General features: G+C 38.9%; 1 protein-coding gene across 1 annotated transcript in view; it reads right to left on the bottom strand.

Moving 5' to 3' along the window:
- The window catches only part of NOX3 (NADPH oxidase 3), a 65745-nt gene extending 49816 nt beyond the window's left edge, over window positions 1–15929 (bottom strand). The window contains exons 1-6 of the mRNA XM_052645898.1: window positions 15882–15929; window positions 15153–15248; window positions 14926–15036; window positions 13829–13913; window positions 4732–4877; window positions 2062–2243 (exon numbers count right to left, since the gene is read on the bottom strand). Of these exons, the coding sequence (XP_052501858.1) occupies window positions 2062–2243; window positions 4732–4877; window positions 13829–13913; window positions 14926–15036; window positions 15153–15248; window positions 15882–15929 (668 nt within the window). The remainder of the gene's footprint in view (window positions 1–2061; window positions 2244–4731; window positions 4878–13828; window positions 13914–14925; window positions 15037–15152; window positions 15249–15881) is intronic.
- Window positions 15930–21452: the final 5523 nt, after the last annotated feature.

A 21452-nucleotide genomic window follows, 5' to 3' on the forward strand; every position in this document is an offset into this window, starting at 1 on the left:
CTGCAGTGATTTTGGAGCCCAGGAAAATAAAGTCTGACACTGTTTCCACTGTTCCCCCACCTATTTGCCATGAAGTGATGGGACCGGATAACATGATCTTAGTTTTTTGAGTGTTAAGTTTTAAGCCAGCCTTTTTACTCTCCTCTTTCACTTTGATCAAGAGGCTCTTTGGTTCTTCTTCACTTTCTGCCATAAGGATGGTGTCATCTGCATATCTGAGGTTATTGATATTTCTCCCGAAAATCTTGATTCCAGCTTGTGCTTCATCTAGTCTGGCATTTCGCATGATGTACTCTGCATATAAGTTAAATAAGCATAGTGACAATATATAGCCTTGATGTACTCCTTTCCCAGTTTGGAACTGGTCTGTTGTTCCATGTCCGGTTCTAACTGTTGCTTCTTGACTTGCATACAGATTTCTCAGGAAGCAGGTAAGGCAGTCTGGTATTCCCATCTCTTTCAGAATTTTCCACAGTTTATTGTGATCCACACAGTCAAAGGCTCTAACATTCTCAATGAAGTAGAAGTTGATGTTTTTCTGAAATTCTCTTGATTTTTCTGTGATCCAGCGGATGTTGCTAATTTGATCTTTGATTCCTGTGCCTTTTCTAAATCCAGCTTGCACATTTGAAAGCTCTTGGTTCACATACTGTTGAAGCCTAGCCTGGAGGATTTTGTGCATTACTTTACTAGCGTGTGAAATGAGTGCAATTGTGCAGTAGTTTGAATATTTTTTAGCATTGCCCTTCTTTGGAATTGGAGTGAAAACTGATCTTTTCCAGTCCTGTGACCACTGCTGAGTTTTCCAAACGTGTTGGCATATCGAGTGCAGCACTTTCACAGCATCATCTTTCAGGATTTGAAATAGCTCAACTGGAATTCCATCACCTCCACTAGCTTTGTTCTTGGTGATGCTTCCTAAGGCCCTCTTGACTTTGCACTCCAGGATATCTGGCTCTAGGTGAGCGATCAACCATCATGATTATCCAGGTCATTAAGATATATTTTTTATAGTTCTATGTATTCTTGCCACCTCATCTTAATTTCTGCTGCTTCTGTTAGGTCCATACCATTTCTAACCGTTATTGTGCCATCTTTGCTTGAAATGTTCCCTTGATATCTTTAATTTTTTTGAAGAGATCTCCAGTATTTCCCATTCTATTATTTTCCTCTATTTCTTTGCACTGATCACAGAGGAGGGCTTTCTTATCTCTCCTTGCTATTTTTTGGAACTCTGCATTCAGATTATATCATATCTTTCCTTTTCTCCTTTGCCTTTTGCTTCTCTTCTTTTCTCAGCTTTTTGTACACTAATCAGACAAACATTTTGCCTTTTTGCATTTATTTTTCTTGGGGATGGTTTTGATCACTGCCTCCTGCACCATTTTGGTAACATGTAAAGACTTAAAAACATTATCTTTGAAGGTCCCATATTTCAGATGATGATGCTACTCTAGCTTCCTGATGAAGGAATTAAGGGTATCAGGTGGGTGTTGAATGCCAGAACAGCATTTTATGGGATATTTGAGCAAAAAGGAATCCTAGATGCCAGATGGGGAAACTGAGGTTTAAAAAATTGAAATGGCTTGCAAGTGGTCACTCTGGTGACTAGTGGCACAGCCTAGATCAGGTTGGTCATCTCACACTCTGTCCCTCCACCACACGGGGTTTCCTAATGGATTATTTTAGTCCAGCAAAAGTAAAATCTGAGTATCAAAAATATATATCCCAAGGATTCCCATATAAATTGGATTGTGGAAATAGATTCTAAATAAAATATAGATCTATTGTTATCCAGCATTCATTAAAATTCTCATATACCAGTCAAGATTCCCCAACAGAATTGGTTAGAAAAAATGAAGTCCCTAACCATCTATATTGCTTTTTTTTTTCAGCATAACTAAAAAATACACTATGTTTGGCACAGTGAATTTGCTTTTTCATACGTTCTCTGTGTCCATCTGTCCTCCATGTCATGCTCCTCCATCCAAGAGAATTTCTAAGACTATTCTGAGATTCACAGAGATAAAATCTTACTCACTGAGTGTCATAAGGACTCACCCTGCTCCGTGGATAGCCAGACCAATAAAGAAGATGATGAAAACATGGTGCGTGTACCAGAACAATTCATAGGACACCTGCCGGATGAATTCGGTGGAAGAGGTCATGATCAAGATCAAAGCCAGAGAGATCAATAGGCCAGTAATGCCCGAGATTGTAGTTAGCAACTCAGCGATTGTGTTCTAAAAGAAACAAACACCATCACATTAATGTTTCAGTTCTATTTTTCCATTTTAGGATCAACATTTGAGAATCCAAACAGGGAGCAGTTCAAAATGTACTAGTCAGAAGCATGCTAACCTTGGGAAGGGTCCCCATACACTTCTGAAAGGAGACTTCCTTATCCTTTCCTCTGCCCCCTGAGGGTGGAATTCACTATGCTCAAATTTTGTCCAATGTCATTTTGTTAACTACTTTTTCCCCCATCTGTATAAATCAGCCAGCATGCCAAAGCTGATGATGTTGAATTATAATTAGGACAATATATGAAAATGCATTTTAGGATACAATACTGCAAAAAAAAAAACCACACCGAGTTTCAAGTTTTTAATTTTTAAAATAAAAATGAGACTCACCATGCTTAATTGCATCTTAACATTAATAAACACTTTTCTGGAGAGGTCCCTCAGGGGCGTCCCTAATAAAGCAGCTGCACACTCTGTTCCCCTGGCAGTTATTCCTTGCTCTCGATTTTTAATTGGAAGGACTATGACTTGCATTTCTTTCATGCCACCTCAAGAGGCTTGGAATACGGCTTTCTAAATCCTAGGTGATCAATAAAGATACAGCTATTCTTATCAGATAGACCCTGCCACAAGGCCAGAATTCTGACCTGTTAGTGTAGAGGAAGGTTAAACAGCTTTTCAGAATATGAATCTTAAAACATTTTGTTTTATTGGGAGTTTCCCATATTCTGGTCAAGTCATTAGTATTCACACACTGTGTTGTTATCTTTGAGACAACCATGAGCTCCATAAATGCACACTGTATTTTTTGTCAGTAAAATCTCATTGATTTGGGCCGCTTTGAGATCTTGAGGTAATTTAAACAGGGACTTCTCTGTTGTTTACTTTTTCCTTTGTAGAGCAAACAGTGGAAATAAAATTGAAAGGGTTATGTCTAAAACATTTAAAAGACTTTTTTTTTTCCCAGTGTATTCAGGCATTTTAGAAATCCGTTGATATCACATGGTGTGCTAATTTCAAATCATTCTTCCTTGCTTATTAAAGCAAATCCCCACTTCCCTCTTCTTGTGACATATTTATAGACTGGTTTGAGTTGCAAGGGATCATCTAAAACAATTCCTCTGTGTCTCATTAGAAATGCTCTATAATGTACATGTTGTGTTATGGGTATCCATCTTTCTCTAAATATCCTAGATTAGAAGGTTTCTTGACCTTAATTAGTATTTACATAGTATATTGCCTTTAAAATTTTGAAATAGCCATATGGGGAGTAGCTTAATCATGTTTAACTTGCTTCAAATTACTTTAAAAGTATTTGTAATAAATACAATTTATTGTATAGTCTCTTCAAAATCTTGAGATTTATTCTTGGTTATGTATCACAGCGGATTTCCCAGAGCCTTAATGGGGGACAGAGTTAACCGCAGTAGGTGCCCAGATAAATCCTGCAGCTCCAATAAGGACACCAAAGGCATTCCACTCCCATAGGCTTAGGGCCTCTGCAGCTTCTAATTATTGTCAGCTAAGAAAATGTAGCTCTACTAGGTCAGTGGCCTGATTTCCAATATCACTGTAGGATAATTAGAAGACATGACATGGAAGAATTTCCCCAGAAAGAGACTTTGAATATTGCTTCTTCAAGTAAGGCTAAATGGGCAAAAGGGTCACTTAAAGAGATGGCCCAGACAGTATTGGAGGAATTTCCATTTTGGAGAGTATTGTCTTAGGTTCTTCTTGGACAATACAGATTTTTGATCTTGGTCAACATGCAGGATACATTTTCCAATATGATAGGCAGCACATGGCAAAAGGTTAGATCAACCAGGAAAACAGAGGTGGCGGGTGAATTAAAGGAGAGAAATGTCTTTTCAGGAGGATTTCTGTGGCTACACATTGGGTTTTCTTTTTGTTTCTTACATGTACACACAACTAATTAGCATTAATGATGTCACTGGCCATGCAGGTCTCATTATGGAATTTGCTGCTCTGTCCAGCATCAGATTTGGCAAACTAGCCAGTCATGTGTGTGCCAAAAATGACACAGGAAAAGCAATCCAGAAAACAATTTGCAAACTGAGAATAAAGACATCCAATTCATCATCCCTGAATTTAGATGGCACTTCACATTCTTTATGATTCTAATATTGGCAAAAAATATCTAATCATGAGCTACTTTGAAAACTTAAAGTAAGGTTTAATAGGTTATTTCATTCCTTGTTTAGGTGTGTTTATTTCTTTATTTTTGCTATAAACTAATTAAGTGGCATCAATTTTTCTTGCTCATAACCTCTCAGCAATGATGATGGCAGAAGAAAAGAACTTCCTTTAAAAGGTGAAACTGATATTAGCATTTGGCAGAAACTGGCTCTCTAGCTTTTTAAAAATTATTATCAAAAGCTTTTGAAATGCAGGATTCCTTATAAAGGGATCAGAAAAGGAAGGATTTAGGGGATGAGAAACGATGTGACATGCAAGAGGAACTCACTGTGTGGAAGGTCCGGATGGGGTTGAGGTAGGTCTCATTTGGGGTGTCACCAAGTTTGGAAAGTGCAGCCACAAGTCCCTCTGCCTCTGGCGACTGGCTCCAGTGGTAGTGTTCCAGGTTAAACAAATGCGCCACGATGTGGATGGCTGCGGGCGAGGTCGACACAGAACAGGCACCATGTTAATTTCTTCCTTTGCGGTTACTTCCCTGGTGCTCAGATGGCAAAGTGTCTGGCTGCAAAGCGGGAGACCTGGATTCAATCCCTGGGTTGGGAAGGTCCCCTGGAGAAGGAAATGGTAACCCACTCTAGTACTCTTGCCTGGAAAATTCCATGGATGGAGGAGCCTGGTGGGCTACAATCCATGGGGTTGCAAAGAGTTGGACACGACTGAGTGGCTTCTCTCACTCATGGGTAGGGGATGACATGGAACAGGCACCATGTTAATTTCTTCCTTTGAGGTTCCTCAAAAACTCAATTCTATCTGGCCAAGTTTCTCTGTTCTGGTTTTTGTAACCTCCAAGGAAGAGTAATTTGTGCATCTTTCCTAGTGTCTTGAGTGAAATGAACTGAATTCTTCTGAAGATACTGTATGATTCAGCACATTCATTTTTTTTTAATTTGGCTGTGCAAGCCATCACCATATTCATTTTAACTATATTAAGACATAAAGTAAATTTCAATTCACCATAATTTAATTATAAATGTATGATCATTCTGGACATAGTATAGATATTATGATATACAAGCTAATTATATATATATTCCACCTTATACATATACATAAGAAGATACACATAGACACACATCTCTTCTTTCCCAAGAAATCAGAAAGTATTTTTCTAGAATACTGTATATCAAACACACTTATATATATGCATATAACATATGATATAGATACCTGAAGAGACAGTGGTGTTTTTGTTCTCTTTCAGACATTATATTTTTTATTCTTACTTTATACATTTTAGTGAACATATATATAGACACATACACACATATACTGACATGTATTATTCCCAGTGGACCAAAAATAAATATTTATGAAACTAAACCTCTTAGTATATTCTTAAGAAGAAAATTTAGTTTTATAATTCTGGGAATTGGTGATGTCTAAATTCCAAGTGAAGAGAACAAGCTCAGATCACAGCATCATCTGGCCTAAGGAGTATATGCCCAGTGCTACTTTCTTATCTTCTGAAATCTATGGGGATGCCAGCAGCCCCAAACATTCAGACAAGAATATCCTGAGGCTCTTCCTGCCAATGGGAGCCCTGCTGGGTGGCCAGATGATACTCACCATTGAGATCAGATTCAAATGTGAAATGAGAACTCATCACCCAGAGGGTAGGTAATTTCCCAGTTGACATCTTTTTTCTCCCCCTGCCTCCACAGTGAAAAGTCGCAGAGGTTTCTGCTATTGTAAGTCTCTACAGTTGTGGGTGAATTCTGGGGTCAACCGTGGTTGCACACTGTGAGTTAAGGTGTGGTTGTTGTTTAGTAGCTCAGTCGTGTCCGACTCTTTGTGACCCCATGGACTGTAGCCCACCAGGCTCCTCTCTCCATGGAATTTCCCAAGCAAGAATACTGGAGTGGGTGAGGGGAGTGAGGGAAAAGGAAACAGCAGGAGGTTCTGTGAAGTCGGAGGCATTTGGTTCTAGTAGCAGATATATTTAGAAATGTCATCTCCTATTTGTCCTCTTCTCTCTGGCTCTGAGGTCTGAGCCACTCCCTTTTTTGCCCTGCAAAGCGGTCTTCCTGTTTTAAGACCTGTTTCTGAATTGTTTTAAACAATTCAAAAGTTGTTTTCTCAAGCATTCTTCAGTTCCACAGGCATGGATGATGCCTTGATGACATTTCCCAGATATTATGGTTCTGATGATCTTTTACCTGCACTGTTTGATGGATTTTGGCCCCTCAAGACTTGATCATCTTGAAATCTCAACACCTGTCACTGGCTTAGCACCAGCCTGTCTTTAGTAAGGGCTTCCCTGACGGTTCAGTGGTAAAGAACATGCCTGCCAATAGGGGAGACAGAGGAGACTCGGGTTCAGTCCCTGGGTGAGGAAGAGCCCCTAGAGAAGGGCATGGCAACCCACTCCAGTATTCTTACCTGCAGAATCCCATGGACAGAGGAGCCTGGTGGGCTACAGTCCACAGAGTAACAAAGAGTCAGACACGACTGAAGCAACTGAGCATGCATGTCCCTAGTGATGATTTGCAGAGTGAGATTACAGAAAGGGAGAAAGGTCCAGACAATCTACGTGCAGCATTGTTAGAGTAGCATTTTCTCTGCTAATATGTATTTTTGCATTTTTTTCTACAGCCTTTAAGTTGGAAATAAATCCAAATATACTTTTGGTTGAAGCTTTTACTTAAGAATGCAAAGCATGTGACAGTGTTTCTGAGTCTATGATGTTGACTAACTCCTTATGGATTTAGTGAGGTAAGCACCCAAGAGGTAGTGTCTTTCCTTAAATGTTTTTCTTGTCAACATATGCAGCCATGTCTCTGAAGGGGCTGCCTTGTTTGGTCCCAGCATCCATGGAGCTAGAAAAGCTTACCTGGCAGCAGTCTCTTGCAATATGTTGTATATAAAAAGGAAACTATTTTCTTAGTTCAACATAAACATTGTCTAGCATTTTTTAATAGCTGTTTTCTGACAATTATCTTAAAGTTTTGAAGAACAAGTAATCTTTTCCCTAGCTAACATATATTGAATACTTATTATACTCCAAATGCTGTTATAAATTCTTTAGGCATATGATCTCATGTAATCCTCAAATATTAGTCTTACTTCCATTTTACAGATAAGTGTTTAATAAATTAAGAGACCTGTAGTCCATTGATGGAAACAACAGGATAAAACTCTGCCTATGCCAGAGCCTGATCTTTTGACCTTTAAGTTATATTGCTTCTTTTCTCTAATCAATAATTGCTATACTTTACTGAAGATGAATTTCTCCTAAGGGCTTAGCTAGACTCTTTGAATAGCTCACTTGGTGTCTCTAATCTAGAGTCAAAGAGCTCCTAAGACTGATGACTGATCATTATCTTTGGAGTCTTCTTTGTAGGTGGGTGTGAATCCTCCGTCTGCATTTTATCCCTCACCCTCACGCCTCCGCTCATGCCTCTCTTCCATTCTCCCTCTGTGGACTAAAGCACACCAGAGAGAGAGGAGTTATTCCCATTTTACAGAAACAGACACTGAGCTTCAGGCCCCAAATTAAGCGATGTATTTACCATTAAATAACCTACATGTGATGGTCAGAAAAGGAACACAGGGCAAAATCTAGGTCTTTTATAGTCTACATTCTATAGCTTCCTTCTCCCATGTAATGAGCTGTTGGTCACAATCTACTTTCTATCCGGTTGATTTCCACGTGAACATTTGGCACTGATAAACTAAATTTAAGCACATTTATTGAATGAGCAAAGATATTGAGCTCTTTATCTATTCCTATTGCCAGGTTTCCCATAACAAGTCTGAAGAAATTAATGAGGTAGAGTATGAAAACCCAAGATGCTTTTCACAGTGTAGCTCTTTAGGGAATGTACTGAAAGCTATTCTTTCCATTTTTTTCTAAGTACTTTAAAATTGGCATCTTAAATGTTTCATTTCTCCAGCTATCTCCATGTTGTTTTATTTTCAGGTGGTACAGTGGTAAAGAATCCACTCGCCAATGCAGGAAATGCAAGAGACACAGGTTTGAACCCTGCAGAAGGAAATGGCAACCCACTCCAGTATTCTTGCCTGGAATATGCCATGGACAGAGTAGCCTGGGGGGCTACAGCACACATGGTCATAAAGTGTCAGACACCATTGAGCACAGCACAGCAGCGGTGGTGCCTGTGCGCATGCTCAGTTCCTCAGTCATGACTGACTCTTTGTGACCCCAAGGACTGTAGCCCGCCAGGCTCCTCTGTCCATGGGGTTTTCCAGGCTAGAATTCTGGAGCCAGTTGCAATTTCTCCAGGGGATCTTCCTGACCCAGGGGTTGAACCTGCATCTCCTGCGTCTTCTGCATTGGCAGGTGGATCCTTTACCACTGAGCCACCTGGGGATCCATTTTCTCTTAGATTGTACCCTGATTTTATTGTGATCTTGCCTTGGAACCAAAGGTATTCCAGCTACCAAATCCAGGGTTGCTGGGACTTGATAGATATCAGGGGAGAGATGGATTTTGTTCTTTTTCCGACATTATATTTTCTATTCTTCCATTTATATGTTTTAGTTATTTTAATATGAATAGCTGTGCTATCTATGTTTACAGTGACAGTTGCTTCAAGTATATGATAAAATAGTGACACGCTTTTATTTTTTCTTTCTTAGTCATCAAAATCATGTTACTAGATTTGGGATGAGCACGTGGGAGAGAAACTGCTGAAGAGGATATGTCTCAGTCACTAAACTTCTTTTAGTCCCTGTTTTCTCATCTGTAAAAGGGGTGGGTTGAACTAAACCATGATATCTAGGCTCCCTTCCAGCTGTCTGGCTCCTATGTCTCCATTTGAAGTTAATTGGGAACATTTGTCATCTGAAAGGGAGCTGCAGTCCAATATGAGAGCAAACATGAAATTTACCATTTTAAAACATTTTAAAAATCAACACTGTCTTAAAGGACCTTCTTCAGTCTTATGGCAAATCCAGTGTCACCAGGTACACGGGTTCTCTCCTCATGGTGTCTCAGAGGACCTTCTACCGATCACTTGGCAGATCTCAAGGTACACATTTGCAGAACCCACTCGAGTTCCATGCTAAAAAATGTTATGGCTCAGTCTTTCCACTATTTTTTCTTACCAAAATATTTTTTACAGTTAAAAAAGCTGCAATCTTGGACACACTACAAATGCACATTTAATTGCTGTGTGAACTTTGGAGTTCAAATAAGGAGCTTTTATTGAAGAGTGAACAAAAAAAAAAAATTCATAAAGGCTACAATTAGAGCCAGTTGCCCTGAGAAAGTTCCTTTTTCTCCCTTCTTTCCTTCTTTTTCTTTTTCAGGAGATCAAAGGGAGCGTAATTGAGGGAGAATCTTGGAAGTGTGGTCAGTTCTACGCTATCTCTCTGCCTGCTTGTCAGTGATAACAGTCATTTTGGAGTTAGTCACCTCCTAATTAAGCAGCCTTTAGAAAGAAGGACCCAGGGACAAATTCTGGCTGTGTTTCTTGCAGCCAGAATTTGGCCCCAAACTTTCAAATTTGTGGTCTTATTTCTGCAAGAATATACATATTCTCTGGCACTCTGTGCATGCCAGTCATTTGAAAATCACATTAAATTGTGTGAGGCAAGACAGGGGAGACGCCTACTTGGAACTCTCCATGCCTCAAGCAGAATTAGATCAGTAGCCATCCCTTTGGGATCAGGTCTGAAAGCATTTGGGCCTTCAGGATTGTTCTCTGTGGTGGGGCCTCCAAATCATTTTTTCTCAGCATCTCGATTCTGAGGTCACTTCTCTCAACCTGTCTCTATTGTGTTTCTTTGGGTTTACAAACTAATCAACGCATCAGGAGCTGCCTGTGAGTCATTATCCACGCCTGGAACCTAGCAGATGCCAACTGCGGGGACAGACAGAGCTGCCAGGGTCACAATTCACAGCCCCTTGGAAGGAAGCTCGGGCTTAAAGTACTACTATTCAATTGGAAGGGTCTTCAAGGTCTACTGTGGGCCAGAGTCCAGAAAGATCTGCATTAACAAGAACAGAGAGGCTGCAAAACTATGATTTTTATACCAGGGAGGTTATGGGGCTCTGAAAATGATTTATTAGTGGTTGAAGAAGGCTCCGGCAGCTCTTATCATAGGCAAGCAAGCAGGAAGGCAGGAAGCCAAAAGAAGAGTTCCTGTCACTGCATTTTCGGTGATGCCCTTGATTATAGATACCATTGTTTGCCTCTTCCCTCCTCCTCCCCAGCCTGCTTTCACCAGGCTCTAATTACCTCCTTTAATGATTTGACCAATTAAAGCCTGCAGTTCAACTTATAGGGGAACGGATGAGAAATTAGAGGCTGGCACGCAAACTTCGACGTGGATGCACTTCTTCCAAGGTTACACACCTCTATTAAGCCGGTCGGCTATTTGAAAAGCAGCATAATGGGCGATGCTAATAAAGCAAGCACGGGGACATTTTCAGCATTTCCCAAGTGAATACACCAGAAGGACAAAATGTGAAAAGCAAAGGTATATCTATGAAACCAGGGCTTAGCATTTTTCTCCCCCTAAAAGCACAGTTGCCAGCCGCGTTTCTTCGTCAATGTGAAATGTAATAATTGCTTTGTCAGGGTTTGGGAGAAGCAGAGCGCTCTCTCTCCACCCTCCTGCCTCTGCCTGGAATGGAAACAACTGCGGGGCTGCTGGTTGCCATGGCGGTGGGAGATGAGGAGCCTCTGCTCTCAAAAGCAGTCAGACCCTGCTGGCACAGCCCCGGGAGACATTTGGGAGCCTGGCAAACAGTGGGGATTCAAGGAGAAGAGGGCCAGGAAGAAGACTTGATTCTCTCCGGGATTTGTGAGGGAAAGCAGGAGAACAGGCGTCCTGCTTTGTCTTGTCATAGCAGAATGTGAATTGATTATCGTGGATGACTGGCGTCATTTTGAGTCTCTTTGCTGCCCACACACTATCTTTCATCCACCCCAAAATGCCCCCGGTTCCCTGGCAACTCCTGAACGCTTACATCTAGCACCTTGTCCCAAGAAATCCCGTGATTTATCCCTTTTTTTCCTGCTGGCCAACTGTCCTACTCATCCTCAGGTTTGACCAGATTTGTTGAGGTTGTGTGCTGCGACCAGGAGAGGGAAGAGGCATAAGGCACAGTCTCACATTTTAAGGTGATCAGAATCTGAGAAATTGTATTGTGTGGTAGGAGAGGTGCCTGGGGCCCAGAGATAAGGAAGCCCAACAGCCCAGATCTGGCAGCTCAGGGGGGGAAGCTGGCTAAGCACGGAGCCCTGGATATGGTGACAATTTATCCAGTGAAGAAGGAGAGGGCAAGCATTTCAGAGAGAGGGAATAGCAAGGGCAAATGCACACCCTGCTCAGGGACCACCAGTAGCTAGGAAAAAGCAAGCGGGTGTGGTGAGAGATGAGCTGGTGCAGAGTGGGCAGGACTTGGTGATGGGAGCCTGCCCACCAGGCTACACTTGGTCTGATTCTCTTTGCAGCGGCAGCAGTAAATGGCTTGAAGTCTGTAGATTTCCAAGAGGTCCACTTCTGACAGCTAGTCTGCACATCTCGTAAGAATGGGTAGACTGCTTTATTGGTTTTTTTTTTTAATTCCATGGATTAGGACATAAGGAACTTTTCTGAGATCACACAACCCATCAGTAGCAGGGGTATAAAATAACTTGGTCATCTGCTTCTAGTCAACTGCTGTCCTTGTGAATTATGCTTCATCCTGAAACCATTACTGACTGTACCAGTTTCAGGAGGTTATACATAGTTCCTATTATGGTATCTCGGGTACAGGAGGCAGATATTCAACATGCGTCACTGATATATATATATATATATACTCTTGATATATGATTCTGCATGAAGAAATATACATACTCAAAGGTTTAAGGAGAAAAAATCATTGCATAACACATATTTTCATTTATTCTTTGATTCCTTTTCTGACATGTTTTGAGGCTCTGGGTTTTTTTGTTCCTTCTCTCTATTATATCTTTATAACTTTCTCTTAGAGTCCAATTCTGCCTTAAAGCTATTGCAGAGTGAGCATTCTTCCTGCCATTGTAGTGTGTTTTATCTCCTCTTTAAAAACAGAATTAAAGGTTCTTAGGCTTTAAAGGAAGCCTAGAGTTTCCTTGAATTCCTGCTCTGAAGCACTTTCCAAGATGCAATCTGGATTCCCCTAGAGCAGCTCCCCCAACAGGGAACTCAGCCCTCTCAGGGGACCCTCATTCTAATTTTAGATAATTTTCAAGGTCTGGCAAAGGCTTCCATTTCTGAGCTTAAATCTGCTTCCCTGAGTCTTCATTCCTTCCTGCATTTACTCATTCATCAAAGGTTATTGGCATCTACATAGACTCTGCATCACTGCAGGCCTCGGAACACAAAGAGGAATGAGCCCTGCTCTTTGTCCTCCAAACTTTCTCTGTTTTCTCTAGAACATGCTGTAGATTTACCCTTAATTCTTAACAAACGCAGAAGAACTTTTCCAAACATTTCCTGGGTTGGCTTAATCTGACGTTGAAGACAGCCAGTAGGGAGCTCTCCCTACTTGTCTCAGCACACACCCAAAATTGTGCTAATTGGCACTGGGGCACCGTCTGTCATGTCTTGTTGCTTAATTAAATCTACATTTGTTTTGAATGTTCTTTTTATTCTGCTATTTTTTTATGCATGAGAGGATAAAAACAAAAGAGAAAAACATTTTATAGTTAAATTAGTTTGAGGAAAACAGTCCTGAATCATAACTTTTATTGTTCAGATAGCCTTTTATTTCAATATCTTTGTTGTCCTACAAAACCACAAGCCAGTTGGTTGTTGCCCCTCTTCATTTCTTCCTGACCAGAGTTTAACCTTGACCTTGGATGCTAATTTCTAGTGCTTTTATCTTGAACTCTCTTGTTTTCTAATTCAAGAAATGGTGATAACAATTTATATGGCTATAAAGCTTCAGATCTTTTCAAGATCTTTTTATATCCACTAGCTCAATACTGTTCAAAACCTTGTTCACATGATCTTGCTTTTCTTCTTTTTATTGCCCATGATACCACTTGATAGTCATTTTCCCATGACTGAATGGGATTTTGAGTATAGGTTAATTTTATTTCTGATGTGAATTATATTGAATAACAAAGTGTTTATTTTTCAAGTGGGTCTTTACCACGGTATTATCAACAAGCTTAATTATTCAGAAATGAAAATGAAGTTTCATAAACTTTTCCTTGACAAATTGAAGGCTTGGTAAAGAAGAGAAGGCATGAATGTAAATTAGAAACTTAAAAATACATTTGTCTAAGGTTTGCATGGTCAGATGGAAGGCAAAGATTCCTTTCACCTAAGGGTGAATCTTTGGCAGGGAGGGAATAAACAAAACTATTAAGTGAACGTGCAGTATTATAAAATTAATCAGACAATTAATAATAAGCACTTACTTGCATTAATGACTATTCCATAGGCAACCAGTTTGTGGAATTTGAGATTTTTGTCTAATTGCCTCCTCCATGGTCCTCTGAAGCACTAGAGTAGCAAAAATTAGAAAGTCTTATTCAGGGAAAATCAAAGCAATAACAGCGTCATGAGAGTCAAGAGGGCAAGACTCAGGCTCTGCCTCTAAATTACTAATGGTGGGCCTACCTGAGTCAAAAAATGAGTGGCCATTAATTAGTCAAACAAGCAAAATCAAATGGCTATTACTAGCTTTGCTGAAATTCCAACTCAATAAAAGTGATTGAGTTAGTAGTTCCTCGGCTAAAAGTCAAAACTCTAGAATAAACCTGCTAAGAATCATGCATTGGCTAATTTAGAAAATGAAGATGATAGCCATCATCCTCAGTGATGTGGTTTAAGTGGTCTATAAATTATTCCTTATTACACAAAGAAAGGCTCTATATTCATCTACATCTAAATATTCATAAAATTATGAAGATGATTATATGATAAATTATTTAGTCTAGAAGGGTTATTGAGGTCTCATTTTTCTGTACAGTGCATTATTCTGTTTGGCAGGAAACACAGGTAAGTACTCAACGCAGTGAAATCTACATAATTAGGAAATGCCCCATTGTGTCTGCTAGGGGTTAAAATTTACATACTAAAATCTATGTACACTAATTGTGTTTTCCCGGGCTGAAAACTCAGAGAGACGCTTCTTTAGTGGCATTTGACTCATCTACGTATCTATTTCCTTTTAATCAGAAATGGTAATAGTTCAAGCTGTTATAATGCTTCCATCTTCATGAGTCAGGTCAATCTTATTAGCCTTTCTTTTCCGATGAAGCAGATGCATCAGGGGAAGGTTGAGCAATGAGTCCAATGTCATGTAAGGTGTCAATGGCAAAAGGAAAACACAAATCAAATGTACCAATTTCCGATTTTCAGTTTTAGCCTTTGTGTCCTCTCTACAAAGAAGCACATGTCAATCTAAACAGGATTATTGGGAATTTTGTAGTGAAGTACATCTTTGTTTTTAATAGCACTTATGTTAATAGATCACAACAACGGAAATTATTTCAAATAACTTAGTACTTACAGTACTTGTCCCTCTCATGAATGAAATAAGGTTTCGACTGACAGGTAATAGAATTAGCATGCAGTTAAAATTCAGGCCTGCAGCAGATGCGCGAGCCCAAGCCAGTGTCGACTGTCCATATATAAAGACATAAGAAAGAGATACAGTGAGACAGGGAAGCTGGGGGAAATAGAATGCATTTTGTTTTCTGAAATGATAATTAATGCATAGTACCCAAATCTACTTACACCCAGAATAACTCGCGTATAAAGGAAAGACTCTTCCTCTTCGTACCAATGGAATGTATCAATAAACAGATATAAATTCACTCCCAGCCATGAGAGCTAGAGCAGAATGGAGAAGAGGGCCAATCAATACTGTCTTCAACCTTTCCTTCTTCTCAAAATCATTTGGGGTTCTTGGGGTCTTTTTTTTAAAGTGAAATGAAAAGCTTTTCAATATCAATCAGAATCATTCCATTTACTTATTTCTTATAGGTTAGTTTTGTAACAGTTATCATCGTGATAAGAAATTGTTAACTTTATTAAAAAAGGTTTGAAATACATAGGGGTATACTTTAAGAAATTTAATGAAAAGTACAGAACCCTCCTAATCAACATTGCTATAATGTTTTAAGTCAATGATGTCAAGAAGGAGGAAATCTTTAAAAATCAACTCAGAAAATACTTTAGAAAAATTCCAATGTCATAGTCTAATTCAAACACTTCCTTCAATTTACAGAAACATTCATATCTGATGCAAATGAAAACCACTTGACTTTAAAAATAATGATTTGCATGATTCTGCAAGAGTAAATTAAGATTTACCAAGGTGTATCTACTGAATGTTTTCTAACAAGTTTTAGTCTTTTAAGCAGGGCAATACTTCACTTTACTTAGTATTCCTATACAAGTTATCTGAAGAATCAAGGTATGCAATGTATATGTTTAGAGCTGAATATCAAAAATGATACTTACTACTAATACGATGGAGAGACTCTCATTCAAAACCCAGCATCCCATCATGACAGCCTTGCTCGTTTGCGATTAGCAAATTATTTCTTTCATTCAGCTCAGCCTGGATGTTGTGTCCTTAGCAAGGGCTTTTTTGCTATGTTATTTTATCTTTTTGTCTTAGGAAGCACCTACTGGGAGCAGCGCTCGAGGAATTTCTAATTAAGGACTTCTTGCCAAAGGCACATCTCCAAGTTGACATGCCTCATGACCTGGGTGAAAACAAGGCAAGTCTCTGTCTAATGATTCCTTTCTTCAAAGATTTCACAAGAAAAGAAAGCTCGTTTTATTAAATTAGCCTGATGTACTTTATACCCCATTCGTTTTCTACATGATTGCAGTCAGGATGATAATAAGTCCTTATGTAAATTTGAAAAATAACCCAACCGCTGAAGGCTGGATACAGCAAAACATTTTAATAGAGTTTTTGCCACTTTGTTCATTTTAGTTTCCTCACTTCCTTTCTTCCTCTTTGGAAAAAGCTTTTTATAGAAAACATAGAATGATGGGTAAATAAATATGTTAATCTTTCAGAAGATGATGAAGAAAACCAGAGAAGAATCTTTAAAAAAAACACACACACACACACAGATGAAGGAACTTTCATAAACTTAAAATGTGGATGGGACTTCCCTGGTGGTCCAGAGGTTAAGACTCCATGCTCCCAATGCAGGGGACCCAGTTTTGATTCCTGGTTCAGGGAACTAGATGCTGCATGCCACAACTAAAACGTGATGCAGCCAAATAAGTAAATATTTTAAAAATCTGTAACTATAAAGAATGAAGGGGAAAGTTTTGTGGGATTGCAGAATAAATTGTATTTTTTTCCCCCTAATCCCACTTGGTGTACCCATGAGGTCAGTGAGAATATTCTCTCATACTTTAGTGATCCAAGGAGTGGCTCTGTCTGGGCCTGGTCCATTCTCTGATATTGTGTAAGTTACAGTTATTAAATGGGGCTTCCCAGGAGGTGCGGCAGTAAAGAATCTGCCTGCCAATGCAGGAGATGCAAGAGACAGGGGTTCGATCCCTGGGTTGGGAAGATCCTCTGGAGTAGGAAATGGCAATCCATTCCAGTATTGTTGCCCGGAAAATTCCATGGACAGAGGATCCTGAAGGGCTATAGTGTTTGGGGTTGCAAAGAATCAGACACAACTCAGCGACTGAGCACAGACACATAGTTATTAAATACAGTGACTATGACTGCTCTGCTTTTGAATATGATGTCTAGGTTGGTCATAACTTTCCTTCCAAGGAGTAAGCGTCTTTTAATTTCATGGCTGCAGTCACCATCTGCAGTGATTTTGGAGCCCCCCAAAATAAAGTCTGACACTGTTTCCACTGTTTCCCCATCTATTTTCCATGAAGTGATGGGACCAGATGCCATGATCTTGGTTTTCTGAATGTTGAGCTTTAAGCCAACTTTTTCACTCTCCTCTCTCATTTTCATCAAGAGGCTTTTTAGTTCCTCTTCACTTTCTGCCATAAGGGTAGTGTCACCTGCATATCTGAGGTTATTGATATTTCTCCCGGCAATCTTGATTCCAGCTTGTGCTTCTTCCAGTCCAGCATTTCTCATGATGTACTCTGCATATAAGTTAAATAAGCAGGGTGACAGTATACAGATTTGATGTACTCCTTTTCCTATTTGGAACCAGTCTGTTGTTCCATGTCCAGTTCTAACTGTTGCTTCCTGACCTGCGTATAGGTTTCTCAAGAGGCAGGTCAGGTGGTCTGGTATTCCCATCTCTTTCAGAATTTTCCACAGTTTATTGTGATCCACATAATCAAAGGCTTTGGCATAGTCAAGAAAGCAGAAATAGATGTTTTTCTGGAACTCTTTTGCTTTTTCTATGATCCAGCGAATGTTGGCAATTTGGTTCCTCTGCCTTTTCTAAAACCAGCTTGAACATCTGGAAGTTCACTGTTCATGTACTGAAGCCTGGCTTGGAGAATTTTGAGCATTACTTTACTAGTGTGTGAAATGAGTGCAATTGTGCGGTAGTTTGAGCATTCTAATATATAAAATACAGGTATTGTGGCAGCATTAACCCGAGGTAAGAGAGCAGTTAGTGAAATATCCTCAGTAGCTTTTTTAACAGTGAGACATATAAAGATGTAAAGTCTTCATATTCATTTCTTTAAGCCAATAATCTTCCCTGATGAAACGATTTGTTATTTCTGAAGTGTTTGGGATTTACATATCTTAGAGGCATTATTCAGTTGGGTTATAAAAATTAATTCAGAAAGATTACCTCCAGAATTTTATGCTATCTTCTCTATTTTAGATTCAGTGAGTGTGAGACAGAGCTGGAGTTTTCTAGCCTTCTGTATTCTCCACACGGTGTTACAAATGAGGGGCATATATTGGTGAATAATACTGTGTGGTCACATTTTTGTTGTTGTTAATTGCCTAGACTATTTCTAGTGCTACAGTAAAAATAAAATTTAAAGGTTTAGGTTTAAAAACAACACAGCATCTTTGCATGTTCCATTCTTATTTCTAAAATGTTTGTTCCTCATCTTGAGCATGCAAAGACACTATGTGTTAAATCTATTATTCTTTCATAGCGTAAAAGATTGTTCATAGTTGTGTTATAAAAGTATAAATCATGACAGCTTCTGCATTTTTCTCTACAGATTTTATTTTTGTAGAACTTACCATGTTCAGTTTAGTCATATTAAAAAATATGTGACTTTCAAGTTACATTCAGTTTATTCAGAGCTCACCACTATTGTACAATTGATGGACATGCTTTTTCTTCTCAAATTCTCTATATTCATATATAAGAATAATCTGTTGACACCACTGGTTGATTTACAATATTGGAATCAGATTTTATAAAACACAAAGTATCGTATCTTATATCACACACACACAAGTTCAACTCAGTCCAGCCTCTGCACTCCCCAGAAGTCCTCAGTTTTGATAAATATCATATTGTGATTTCTCTCTTTATTTTTAATTTATCTGGGGAAATTCGAGGATGCCTATTCAGCCCCCAGTGGCTGCCTTTGTTTTTATTGCAGTGAAGAAATTTGTACAGATCAGGATTTAAATCAAAGCAATCTGAATCATTTCCTAAGAATTCAGGTCAACTGAATGGAGTTGCATCTAAGGAGATGTACAAAATTTACTAAAATGATATGAATGCTCAGCACTCAATCTAGCTTCATCTAATTGTTCTTTGTTGGTAATAAGTGGTGCTCATTTCATTTCTCAGGATTTTCTCAGAAAAAAATGAAGCGAAGTTTGTTCTGTGTGTTTCTAAGGCAGATATAGTCCTTCTAATTAAATGGATACACCCATTGGTTCTTCCAGCTCACCACAAAAGATATGGATTTTTTCCCCTTGTAAAGATGACCAGTAACAGACTTTCTGTTGTGGAGAAAGTAGGAAGGAAACCAAACAGATATGTTTACAAAGGCAGGTTAATTGTGTGTATATAAGACAGAAACTCCATACTACCCACACTATATTTCTGGACTGGATTTACTCCATTATATTTTTTGTTCTTTTTAGTTTCTTAGTTGAACAGTTGACCCAACAAAAAAACACTTTGATCCTCAAGGGCAAGATTGATCATCCAGTAGCTTTTTTGCTGCTGCATACTAAAATCTAAGTTCCCCGTAGACATAGCAGAGTTCACAGTGCATAAAAATAGCATTACCAAATCTTCTCAGCATTAGACATGTTTTTACCCCTTTTCCTAAAAGCAAAAGTGAAAAGAGATGAAAAAAGTAAATTAAAAAGTACAGACACATATAGTATCAGATCTTTATATAGTTATTTTGAGGAGCATTTGTTGTAAAAATTATGAAACTCTGTTAGATAAATCATATGTTGAATGAATTCATTTTTTAAGGAAAAAGTAGAACAAAAGAAAAGAGTTCAGAAAGGCCATGCATTGAAATATATCTGATTTTTAAAATAAAATAAAATTAAATATATCACCAACATCTTACCGTTTGCTGAATTAAGTATATTGTATATATTTTTTAGGAAAGGTTGTGCTCTCTTAATATTGTATAAAAATAGCTTATTTCACAAACGTAGGTTGGCATTAGTCAGTTCAAACCTTTTTTCCCCACTTAGGCATAATTTATTTATCCAAGTTTCCCAATTTCAAATGAACACTAACTGAGACCACAGCACTGATCACATAATACTTGGCTCAGAGGGTGTTAGAGTTTGGATTCTACTATTTAGAAGCTTACAGTGTAGCAGGGAAGTGGCAGGACATGTGTAGCAATAAAACAATCATTTAAAGGTGAGTACATCCTGGAATGGCAGAGATTGTCCACCTGGGGGCCACTGAAGCACAAAGAGATCTTGCTAAAGGATTTACTGTAGGGAGGATGCTCTCTACATGGGGATCAAGCTGACTTTTGTCAAAAATTACATGGCATGAAAAAGAAAAGGAGGAAAATAAGTTCGAATTTCTGTGTCTCTCAAACGGTCAATTGAATGAGCTCCCAAAACATCAAACAGCAAGGAAAATGACTCCTGCTTCCAATCTCCTTCCTGCAGTCACCTCTGATTCGGTCTGCTAAGCCCAGAGGGCTTTTGCTTTGTTTGGCGTCCATTTTCCTGCCTTCATCTTTCTCATTGCTCACGTAAGTTTGCAGCACGTTTCATCTTTACATTTATTGAGTCACCTAAAATCTTTTTGAGAGTCATTTAGAAAGCTACTTCTTATAGGGCACCGATGCTGATAGCCTCAGGACCACAGCTCAAAAGTGAGCAGAGAGACTAACTCATCATTTCTTATCCCCAAACTAAGTGGCACATTTCAAAGTCTCCTGTTTTGCCAATTTTAACTTTTTGATTTAGGAGTCTGGTGAAAGTCAGAATTATCATACTTTTTATATTTTCTATCATGCCCAGCATACACTGAAACATAATAAATATTAAATAACAGACACAGAACTACATTCATTTCTCTGCTTCTTAAAACATAAGACAGTTCTATACAAATCTGTACACAGATACATTTGCAGGATTTTCGAGCAGTGTTTTCCCTTAAAGTTTAAAACTGAGAGGAAAGTTTTCCTGTCTAGGTCGTGAATTATTTAACTTCTGGGTTTAGGAAAATTTAAAGTTTAAGAAGGCTAGTCTGGAAATCCCTTCTTTGCATATCCAAGCTGTTCATCTCTCAAAAGTCAAAGTGGATGCCAGAATTCCATAGATTTCATTTTTCAAGATGAACATTCATATTTGAACATATTTCAAAGCAGATGGTTTACAGTTCATGTATTTGTTGCTGTTTTCCTGCCACAACAACTAAATATTGAAGACACATATTTGTGATGAGGAGAGCATTTCCAAACCGTCTCTCCCGCTGCTCTTTCACACTGCGTGCTCTAATCCCCTGTGTGCTGCAGGGAAAGGCTCTGAGGAATGAAGCAGTGAATTACATCCATTTGATTTAATAGACAGTGGAGGGGTGCAATAACATAAAACAAGCTTCCTATAAATAAATACTTTATTTTTTGTAGCAGTCATGAATTTTCTGGTAGCAAATAAGAAAGCAA

This window comes from Budorcas taxicolor, chromosome 9 (genome assembly GCF_023091745.1).
Source record: "Budorcas taxicolor isolate Tak-1 chromosome 9, Takin1.1, whole genome shotgun sequence".
Classification (NCBI taxonomy): domain Eukaryota; kingdom Metazoa; phylum Chordata; class Mammalia; order Artiodactyla; family Bovidae; genus Budorcas; species Budorcas taxicolor.